General features: G+C 33.5%; 3 protein-coding genes across 3 annotated transcripts; 2 read left to right on the forward strand and 1 right to left on the reverse strand.

Moving 5' to 3' along the window:
• The first annotated feature begins 620 nt into the window (after positions 1-620).
• Positions 621-1,428, forward strand: LOC106134934 (thioredoxin, mitochondrial). Its single transcript, XM_013335079.2, has 2 exons — positions 621-958; positions 1,075-1,428. The coding sequence occupies exons 1-2, from the start codon at positions 774-776 to the stop codon at positions 1,337-1,339; spliced, it is 450 nt and encodes a 149-aa protein (XP_013190533.1). The 5' UTR covers positions 621-773; the 3' UTR covers positions 1,340-1,428.
• On the reverse strand, positions 1,416-2,232 carry LOC106134932 (uncharacterized protein C7orf50). Its single transcript, XM_013335078.2, has one exon. The coding sequence runs from the start codon at positions 2,126-2,128 to the stop codon at positions 1,421-1,423; it is 708 nt and encodes a 235-aa protein (XP_013190532.1). The 5' UTR covers positions 2,129-2,232; the 3' UTR covers positions 1,416-1,420.
• Positions 2,233-4,069: 1,837 nt separating this feature from the next.
• On the forward strand, positions 4,070-11,240 carry LOC106135162 (serrate RNA effector molecule homolog). Its single transcript, XM_013335388.2, has 6 exons — positions 4,070-4,417; positions 4,827-5,096; positions 5,334-5,549; positions 8,207-8,341; positions 8,905-9,013; positions 9,259-11,240. Exons 1-6 carry the CDS (start codon positions 4,226-4,228, stop codon positions 9,318-9,320), a joined length of 984 nt encoding a protein of 327 aa, XP_013190842.1. The 5' UTR covers positions 4,070-4,225; the 3' UTR covers positions 9,321-11,240.
• Positions 11,241-11,340: the final 100 nt, after the last annotated feature.

An 11,340-nucleotide genomic window follows, 5' to 3' on the forward strand; every position in this document is an offset into this window, starting at 1 on the left:
AAAACTTCTTAAATAGTCAACGGTCACCTACCACTTGCGCATTACTCATTTTAACGAGGCACCATATCGATCACTGACGCTCTTCTATTACTAAAAGTCTCGTTTACTCTTAACTTTTTGCTGAACATAAGAAAGTGAATGGCGAAAGAAAGCGAGAAGCGAAAACGTTTGACTCCGTCTACCCCGCAAGGGATATAGACGTGATTACATCTTATGTTATGTTATGCATAATATAACAATAACCGTGAGCGGAACCGCGGGTAACAGCTAGTATTAAATAAAATAAATATAATATTATAGAGATTAAAAATAATTTACTGATTTACTAATGCCATCTATGATTTAAAATTTCCAAAATAAAATAATGTATAAAAGATCTACAACACTATAAGAACTATTTTTCCCGGTTTAAAAATCTCGTGAGCCCTTTATAAAGCTGCGCTTTATCGTTAGTAAATTACAGATGTAGGTGATGTAAAGTATAGACTCCTAGTTAATAAGTCCTAGGACTTTATCGATTGTCAGTTCTAGGCTAGAACTGATAATCGACATCAGTTAGCAACATCACCCTTTCTGTCACCTCTTGCTTCATTCATTTTTTTGAATTTTATTTCATTCATTCATTTCATTTGACATATTGACATTCAGCTGAAAATAAAAAATGGTGCAAAAAGTATAAAATATTCTGTCTGGGAACTGCGGTGCAAAAATTGTAAACGCAAAAATCTTATTTAAAACGCATTTAACAACTTTTCTGCAATACTAATCTAAGAATGTTTGCAAAAACTTTTTCTAATGTGTTCATGCGAAATACTTGCGTGGTGAAAAACACGCAGTCTCTGCGCAATTTTTCAGTAACGTCAGTAAAGAATGATATTGTGAAAATTCAGAGCACCGATGATTTCAAAGAAAAAGTCCTACACAGCAAGGTGCCAGTGGTCGTAGATTTCTTTGCTACGTAAGTATGGCATAATATACCAATTACCTATTTATATGATTTTTTCAATTACCTTCCTTTTAGAAGACACTGATTATCCTAATGGGTAAATAAAAATGATGTAATTCCGTTTTCAGGTGGTGTAATCCATGTAGATTATTGACTCCTAGACTAGAGTCAATTATTTCTGAGAGCAAAGGAAAAGTTATTTTAGCTAAAGTTGACATTGATGAACAGTCAGACTTAGCTCTAGATTACGAAGTGAGCTCTGTTCCCGTACTAGTTGCTATTAAAAATGGTAAAGTACAGCAACGTCTAGTTGGCCTGCAAGATACAGACAAGCTGCGCAAATGGATTGAACAATTTTCCACAGAGGAAAGCAAAGAAGAATTAAAGGCTTGAACTGGCTAGCATCATGGGTGAAATTAAATTATCTTTGTTACCGATATGTAGTTACAGAAAATAAATTAAACAACAGTTGTATTATTGCAGACATTGTATTAAATCCCTAGCCCTTTTGTATGAGGTTTCATCAGGCTTTTTCAATTCAGGTACATTGTCATCATCAGCTTTCTCTTCTGTGTTATCATTTTCTCTGGTATTTTGTTGGGATTCTGTCCAATCATCCATTTGTTTGATAATTTTATTAGCATCTTCAAGAAGCATATTTCTAATGTTTCCCTGTGAGGACTCAAAGTATTCTAACAATAGTGGCCAAGACTCATCTGGTAAAAGTTTAGATGAGAATTTGTTTTTATACAGCCATACTTGCTTTGCTTTCATGAATTTCCAATTTGCTTTGTCATGTTTCCATTGTGACAAATAAGTAAGACATTGTAATTTAAGTTGATCTTTTGCTTCTAACTCTGCTTCGGCCTGGCGTTGCAGATATTTTTCCCGTTTTATTTGCCGAATAGATTTTTTGCCTTTTTTGTCGGTGGAGTCTTGATTAATAGCTTGTGAATTCTTCTTTTTTTTCTTTTTTGGACGTTCTTCGTTATTATCACTATCATTATCTTCGTGATATCTTTTATTTGGATTGAGTTCTACTTCGTTTTGATGTTCAACATTTAAGTCTTCATTTTTGTTGTCACCTTTCGAAGCAAGGTACGCTGCTTTCAATTTGTTTGCCTTTTTCATCTTATTTTTTTTATTATTACGATTATTTCGTTTCTTCTTTATGCCACCCATATTTATAGATATTATATACAAATTTTGTATAACGCAGTTAAGAGGTTATTTTATATAGAGAAAGAGAGGTTATGTGTTTGTAGTTAGTAGCAAATACGTAGGTACCAGTGTTTCCACTATAAAAATTTCCTTTCCCCATACCTAAATTCCGATTTCCCCTTCTCAGAATTTTGTTCCCCTAAAAAATTATTTTGCTGTAGTTTTGGCACTAGTGTTGTAACTAAAAGAAAAAATGTTTATATCAGTAAGAAATACCGCACCTTAAGTTTATGCAGTCCAATGCAACTGCAAGCGAATCTAAAAAAATTAGACTTAATTTTATTTATAGCCTCACCAGAAATATATAAAACCAGCAGCAATATACTTACCTTTTATTGCAAGCCAGTATACAGTATGTTAAAGCACAGGATAATATTTGAAGCCTTAAACAGAATAGGAATAAGTGTAAGTTTGCGGCATATGCATATGTTTTTTTATTATACGGTAACACGCTAGTCCATAAATAATGAGGGTTTACCGTATGAAGAATCCGCAAACGTATGCGTGTGTTCCAATTGCAGCATGATTGATTTTTTGACATAACATTGTTCATTGACATTTCACATGGCAGATAGTTTACGTCGTGATATCTAGCGGATTTCTCATATGCAAAATTCCTCATTGTGCAACATTTCAGACGAGGTTTAATATATGATTTCCTACAATTTCCTCTTTTATAGTGTTTCCCCTTTTTCCTTCCCTCAGGACCCTGATTACCCCTCAAAAGGGGAAATTCCCCTCATTGCGGAAACACTGGTAGGTACTTGTAATGTCAATTTCTAGTGTTGATAATTGAGTGAAAGCATAATATCGATTGTGTCGATACTATAGATAGCTCAGATGCCGTCAGTACTTTTCACACCGTAAATCCATAGCCGTAAGGTTAGATAGGGTTAGCTTTTCTTCCTGAATAAAGTCGATTTTTAATTGATCAGAATCTTAAGCGGATGTATCGATTCACGAATAAAACGAGGTCCAAAAGGTCGATTTCTAAAAATATCGTTATTTCATAATGAAAATATAAATCCATTTTATGAAAAAACGAGATAGGCAACGTAATAATTGATCTCTTACCAGTAAAGTCAGTTTTTTTAGTACAGGGAATTCGATAATTACTATCATTTTATAACCATATCAAAAGTCACATTATAAAAGCCATGTATTTTTCAATTTTTTTACATGAAAAAGGAAAAGCTTCCAATGGTTCACACCTAAACTTAAAAATATTAAATGACGATTTTTAAGGCTGAAACATCGATTCCCTGTATTGATTCAGTAATTTCTATCGTTTTGAAAAATCAATCCTTTGACCTTGAATCTTCGTTTAATTGATCTTTGATCGCATCCCTAGTTTGTTTCTCCGCCACGACTGGCTATGACCACAGCTGACTTTTCGAAGTGATGTCTTAACTGATACTACTTACTTTGAACATTATGCAAGTGTGATATAGACGTCTCCAGTATGCCAAAGTTATGATTCACAAGTCTTATCTGTTTGTAATTTGTTTAATTCTTCAAGTTCTCCTCCTATCAATCAATCCTAAGCGTGAAGTAAATCTGTGACTCCCACAGTTACTCTCGACCACGTCAATTCAGCAGAGAGGTCGCCAAAGATATTTATATTCTTTAATAAGAAATTACTAAATAAAGGCTGCTGTAGAAGTTTGACCAAGCAAAGCAACAACATAACCCTTAAGATTTTTTGTCATTATCTGTGGTTCTGATATTAATTATAGAAGAATCCCAAGTTTAGTGGTCCTTCCCTTGATTGACTTTTACCTTCCTGTAACATGCATGATCACGACAACAAACCATAACCCTTCTTTATTTTAGTTGTTTTTAAATTTTATTTGTTTGGTACGGTCTGTATTAATATTTAATTCTGGTAACATTAACCCCAACTAATCGCGATTTTTTGGCACGTCACAGCGCCGCGTCATCATGTCTCCGTGTCTGCTTTTATCATTCGGGAATTAATTTGTTCAACATTATCAAACCATAACGACACCTTTTTATGTGGACTACAAATTGTTAACGGTTTTGAGATAGATCTTTACGATGGAACTTTTGAGGCAAGTCTCCAATACGCAGTTTTTGTTTCCTGTGGCGGCTGTAGCTGTTGTATTAGTATGCGCAGCTTTAGTATTTGTGTTCGGTTTCCATTCAGCGGAACAGCCACAATTTGATAAGCTGCCACTAGTATTGGATGATAGGAAATCGTCGAACAAGAAGAGAAAAACTAAGGACAAGGTTAGTGAAACAAATACGTTGTTCCCGCTCGCCTAAGTGGCTAGTGCGCTAATTTATTTTTAACCTTAGCATATGCTCGCTGTTTAACCGGGAATAGAGGAACTGTCACAGCGGTGTGTTTCACAGCATTACTATTGATGTCTGGGAACACTGTGGAAAGACATTCCTCATTTCTGTATGGTGTCAAGGATAACTTTAAAACCTAAGTACTTAAGGGTAAAACATTTATTTAATTTGTATTGTCCTTTGAGTAATTATTGTCTGCTTATGAATCTCTAAATGGGAATATCCTTTGTACCTACATAAGTTACTTATATGATACAAATATGTTTTTCCAGCTTACAGTTAAATGGCTTCTTATAAAATTGTTGTTGTTGCATTGTTTTTAAAGTTGTGAATTATGTTACAGAAGTCTTCACCCAACCGTACAACAACCGATGATGTGAAGGCAAAGTCTGACAACTCCAAAAAATCTCCTACGAAGGAGAAAAAGGAGGAAAAGGTGAAAGAAGCTGACAGACCAAAACCAAAGGAGAGACTGACAGATCGGGCTACCAAGAAAGAATCCAAGGAGGATGCTAAGAGAGGCAAAAAGAAGACTGCTGTAGAGCAAGAGAAGCCAGCAGACTTTGACGAGGGTGTGTGGGAGGAGGTGCCAAAGAAGAGTGACAAAAAGAAGGTATTTATTCAAACTATCTGTTTTATGACCTATATTTGGTGATCTCTCAGTAAGTAGAAAGCCTACTGTGTTTGTTTTTTTAAATAGGGTCTTATTTGCACTTATTTGTTGACATGTTTGAAAATTCAAAATTTAGTATTTTTGCTAATTAATTAGCTGGGGACCGGAAAATAAAATAATTTGGTTTGTGCAAATATTAATTGGGAAGCTTCCTTCATTAAACACTTATGTTTGAAGGTGAAGAATCCAGAAGAAGGTCAAAAGAAGAAAGAGAGTCCAGCCAAAAAGAACAAGAAAACTAAAGATGCAGATGTGGAAGCTGCACGGCCTTTCCTGGAGGAAGCTCAAGAGGAAACAATCCGTGTGATCAGCGCAGAGGGGCCGGATGTTGATGAAGAAGCTGCTGCAGCTTTACAGGCACAAATTGAAGAAGTTCAGCGTGTGCTCAAAGAGGTAAACTTATTTGAATGTGAAACATTTTGCCTTGATTTTAGGAAACTATAGTTGTTTGTTTGTTTGTAAACTCTTTATTGCACATAAAAATTACAAAACAGTTATTGGATTTAGAAGAATATGTACAATGGGGGACTTATCCCCAATGGGATTTCTTCCAGTCAACCAAAATATAAAGGAAAATCCATAATTAAAAGGCAGCGCACATAAAAAGCATTGAGATGCAGTAAAATAAACAATAAATTTCTACATAATTAAAGATAAACATACATAAATAATATATATATATATAAACTCACATATTTATAAGTACACTCAATTGTTAGATTTATTTATTTATTTTATTTTATAACACACTAGCAGCTTATTAAGCTGATGCGTGTGTATCCAAAACTTTGGAGATTTTATCTAATCTATTCTTAAAACTGTTGACCGAAGGTGCAGTGACAACACTCTCATTGAGCCGGTTCCAGTCTCGAACTACACGATGCAGTTGTTATTTCAAATTCTTAAAAACCTAAGCTTGACCTAACCTGCAGATGTTTAACACATGATTTTTATGTAACTTCATAAAGTTCTTTCAAAATTTGATTGTGGTAATGAAGCCTTTGATACAGTTTGAAGTTAAGAAAATTTCAGAAAATTTTATAGTTATTCATTCTGTTCCTCATTATTTCACCTTAGACAAGTTGTATACAAAATTTTTAAAATAGTTCTTAAAGACTCATATTAAAGTACTTAGTATAGAAACTGAATTTGCACAAGTTTAAAATCTTAATTTGTTTTGCACGTGTTTCAGGTAATATAAGTCTGAATTAATTGTTGTACTATTATTATTATTTTTTTAAATTGCTTTATTGCTAGAAGCATTATGTATCTACCAGTGAACCATTGGGTCTGACAGTGTGTGGGGTCAAACTAAATAAATATATATACTTACAGAAAAAACAAAATAACTTACATTAAATACTAACATAAAAACTTTTACAGTTGGTTTAATTCAAACAACAATTACAGACAGCTAAGTAGAATACTTTTGGAATACAAAGGAAATAATAGCAGATACTTTACTAAAAACCAATACTATTATATAACCAAATATTTATATGCTTTGCTCATGTCATCATGATCAAACATCAAATAAATAGACCTTAAGTCTATTTATTTGTTTATACAAGAGCCAGCTGATTAGCTTATATAACGGCAGTACAAATAAGTCAGTAATTTTTAAACTAATGTTAAATTTAATTTAAAATGGCCATTGCCACAAAATATTCACACATATATTGACCATATTCCCTTAATATTGATATCAAATAAAAGAGCTTATTCGAAATAATTATCTTTCACTTCATCCACTTTCATAACTCTCTTCTTGTAAGTTATTGGTTTAGGGTACTCTTGATAACTCCATCATGACCTGACCGGAGATTTGAAGGCGAGAGGAGAGAACTATTACCCCAAACAGGCCGTGGATAATACTATGACAAAATTGTGTGGGGATGCCTTAGTAAGTGTCATGTAATTCCCGGCTCTTCGGAATGAGACAATAGGGTACCGGACAACTTTTCAGATTGTGTTTAAAAATAATCTTTATTTATTTATATATCCATAAAAAATATTATTTTAAATAAATAAATCATTTGGAGTATTAAAAAACGTCAAAAACATAATTTATTTAAAATTGCCGCGAAAACAGCACTTTACGTCAATTCAGATCGCGTGACGTCATATGTTTAGAAAACAAGCCTTATTACAAGTGATCAGTGCTTGGATAATTTAAGTATTTTCTCGCAGATCTAGAAACATGCAAAACCCATAATAATGTAACCTTTAAAATCATAAAAAAAAACATATGTGAAAATAACTTTGTAAGCAATGAAACTAGTTTTAGGTTATGTTTTCGTTTGTTATTTTTTCAATAATTTCTGTTGTTAAGATAAACAAAAAGAGGTTGAAATACTTACACAAATGTTTTCACATTGCGAAATTCAGCAAAATAAAAGTCGGTATTAGTGGCAAAGAAACTGCCGACCATGAAAATATCAATCTTTTGAGAGATTTCTATTGTCGGCTTTATTAACCTTGTTCCATGATAAAAGCTTGATATAGGCGGCTTCAAGCACTTGCGACAACTTCTGTTATGAGTAAAGTCCTTCAATTCTTAACTAATTACAATTAAATATTTTTAGAAAAATGCTAATAAATCGTAGAATAACTCGAAATAACATACAAAGCAGTGTTGTTTACTTATCACTTCTGAGGTATGACGTCACCCACTGTGATTGGTGTTTGGGTTCTTACGCTGCACAGATAAAAAATATTGGATTTTTGCAACTTTATTTATTGATTTAAAATTATAAATCATTGTTATTTCTTAAAAATCTTTACTAAGTGATGTTCTTGTATAAAAAACTTTATTTTAAAACACAACTTAGATTTTTTTTCGATTACTGTCCGGTACCCTATTCCTCTCTTTGCCATTGATGTTGTCAAAGGCGACTAAGGGATACGGTAATAAATTTAGGATTCTTCTTTTAGGTGATGGGCTAGGAACCTTCACTATTTGAATCTAAATTCCACCAGTAAGCCATATCGCTTAAATGTGACCTCTGTATTTTCAAGACTCTTGTATTTACCTATATATGTATTGTCAGGCGGAGCGCCGTGAGCAGGCCGCGCTGGGCGGCGGGGACGCGGACGAGGCGGAGGAACTGACTGAAGTCAAGGATCTCAGGAGCAACAAGAAGAAGGAGAACAAGGAGAAACAGAACAAGAAGAAGGCCAACGAGGTAATGTTTCCTTTCACTTGAAACTGTTCCGTGTTTCTGGTTACCGACAAGACTAACGGATATGTTTATAAACTCCGGATTACTCTTGTAGGCGATGGGTTAGCAACCTGTCGCTATTTTAATCTCAATTACATTATGAAGCCATACAGCTGAGCGTGGCCTTTCAGTCTTTTCGAGACTGACGGCTCTGTCTACCCCACATGGGATATAGACATGACTGTATGTATTACATAAAACTGATTAATGATGTGTCTTCTTGCACCGGATGCAGTAATCTGCGCAGTTTAAAGAGTCCACATCGCCATTTTATATCTGTTATGAATCAAAATATTATTATTAAAATTAGTTTCCAATGTGACTATATAGAAAAATGTACATAATTAGGTTTCTTTAGTTTTTAATTAGCCCTTGCTACTGATAAAGATTCCTTACTAAGTATATATTTTGCTGAAATATGTAGAATCCCTTCCCACACTTAATAGTTATGATAGTAAAAAACCAAATTACTTTTTGCTCATCATATGTAAAATCATGAAAATAGTTAATGTTTATCCAACTTACAGACTGCTGCTGCTTCTAAAGCTTCTGTGAAAGCTGAGCCCGCAGACAATTCGGACTCTTCGGAGAAACAAGACGAGAAACCAAATGCGCCTGCCTTTGATGAACTTGGAGGTAAAAACTTCACTTTCTTTGTGGTGATTTTTGTTGCATAGAATATATGCAAGTTATTAATCGCGGTTAATTCCTCACTTCTGGAGAGGAGCCTGGGGTGCGCTTTTTTTAACATTACCCTAGATTGGGTGCGACAGGGTTTTACACGAAGCGATTCCTGATCTCCATAACCTTTGCAGGGGAACCTAACCTGTACTGGATCAAAGTTAAAAAGAAAAAAAAATATCAGTCTCTTATTATTTCAGACACTTGGACGGACGCGAAGGTGCCTAAGAAAAGCAAGAAGAAGGCGCGCAAAGACCAGTGAGAGGTAAGTGTTTGGGTCCACAGCTAGCTCAATGCCATTCACACCGCTGGGAACCGAGGCGACCCGGACTGTTACCGCCACAACGTGAACTGAAAACCACTACATTCTCCTAGATTCCAAAATTACTAGTTATATTTCCTTTCAGGGTCTTAGTTTTACAGGGTGTGAAAGTATATTTAAGTTTAGTTGATTAACTGTTCGAAACATATTCAGTTAAATTACGTCCATGTTTTTAGTTGCATATTTTATTTTATATCTAGCTCATGTTGACTTGTTTTCTTAATAATTTAATTATTGTTTACTATTAATGCATAATATGTTTTGTTATAATATGGGTTATAATATAACGAAGTCATAATTTAACGTTCGGAGAACATAATGTAACTGACTTTTGGGAATCTGCAATATGTTTGTTAGCTTTCTTGTTGTTAAGAAAGTTGATGTCATGTTTGTGAATTACATAATAAAATGTAAGGTGTAAGTTGTATAACATTAGGTATCTAACCCTGTACGTAGCTGTATAAGACTAGGAACGTATACCCATTAACATTCGAGATCTTCTGGTGCTTGTAGTGTATAAGTCTTGTCTCCTTCCATTCCATTTGTGTGCATTTTATCCTAGTCTCACTAACGTATATACCGGCGACTATTCATGTAAACATTCAAAACATCTAATGACATATTAGATTAAGTTAATGGATGTTGAATTAAAAATATGACGAGACCTGAATTTGGACCAATCATTGTGCAGAACATATACATCGCCATACCAGTCAAGTATAGAATTCATATTGGCTTTTTTATTTTTAGAACACAAATTTATTTTTCTTATATATGTATTTACTTATTAGACCTTGTTTCCGTCCGCGAAGCATAGCTTTGGCGGTACAGTGTCATAGTTGAATCGCACATATCTTTTCCCCAACTTAATAGTTTTATAATATTATTGTCTTCTTTGATAAATTGCTATGTTAGCAAGCCGACGTACTATTTTATTGCAGATTCCTATTTTGTATACCTAGTTTTAAGAATAAAAGTATGTAATAGTGCCGACATGTAATATTTTGAAATTCTAAATGTCTTTGAATTCAAATACGAGATTTATTTATCATAAATAATATGAGAGTGCAAGCGCCATTATAATTGATCGATATAGACGAACTTTAAAGTAGCTTCAAAACATTATTGTTACAAATGATATTTGTTTATCGGCTGTGCAATATTTTTACGTACACCAACATTATATTAACCTTCAAATGAAAATACCGTCTGAAAAACATTTTCTGCATAAAATTAAAGCATAATCTAAGCCCTCGGATTTTTGTTTTCTTCTCTATATGTGCAACTATCTATATAAGTTTTATTATAAAATATATTATAGTTGAGTTAGTATCTCTTAACACAAGCCTCGAACTTACTTCGAGACTAACTAAATATGTGTTATTTGTCCTGTATATATTTATTTATTTATCTTCTTCATCTTGACATGTTCCTTGTGATATACTATTAGCGTCACTCGTTTTTACTGCCCCATACTATTCCTAAAGACATTCTTTTGTTAACTATATCGATATTTCCATTGTAATCTTAATCCTAGAGGTTTTAAATATTTTATTTTTCATTTTCAATGTATGTGTTCCCTTAATTTATTTTCAGTACTTAGGGCCTAAATTTTTATAAGAATTTATCATCTAGTTGGTGTAAGATGAATGAAATTCGTATATCCGTAAGTACGTTAGATGTAAAGATATTTTTGGCTTGATTTTCTTTAGTGGTAGAGATGGCGCTGCGGCCGCAAGTCGGTAATGTTGCCAACCGTACATTGTATCTTGAGAATGTTATTGTTTTATAGGCTCTAATTTTAATGAATGTGTAATATAATTATTTTTTTAAAATCAATAAAGAGTGATATTAAATGAAGTTTTCTAATTTATATTTTCGCTACCAATACAAATCGTGCTATTATTGAAAAAATATGAAAATACTTCCAGGATGGGGGAATGTTTCAATGAGTACAAAA

This window comes from Amyelois transitella, chromosome 11 (genome assembly GCF_032362555.1).
Source record: "Amyelois transitella isolate CPQ chromosome 11, ilAmyTran1.1, whole genome shotgun sequence".
Lineage (NCBI taxonomy): Eukaryota > Metazoa > Arthropoda > Insecta > Lepidoptera > Pyralidae > Amyelois > Amyelois transitella.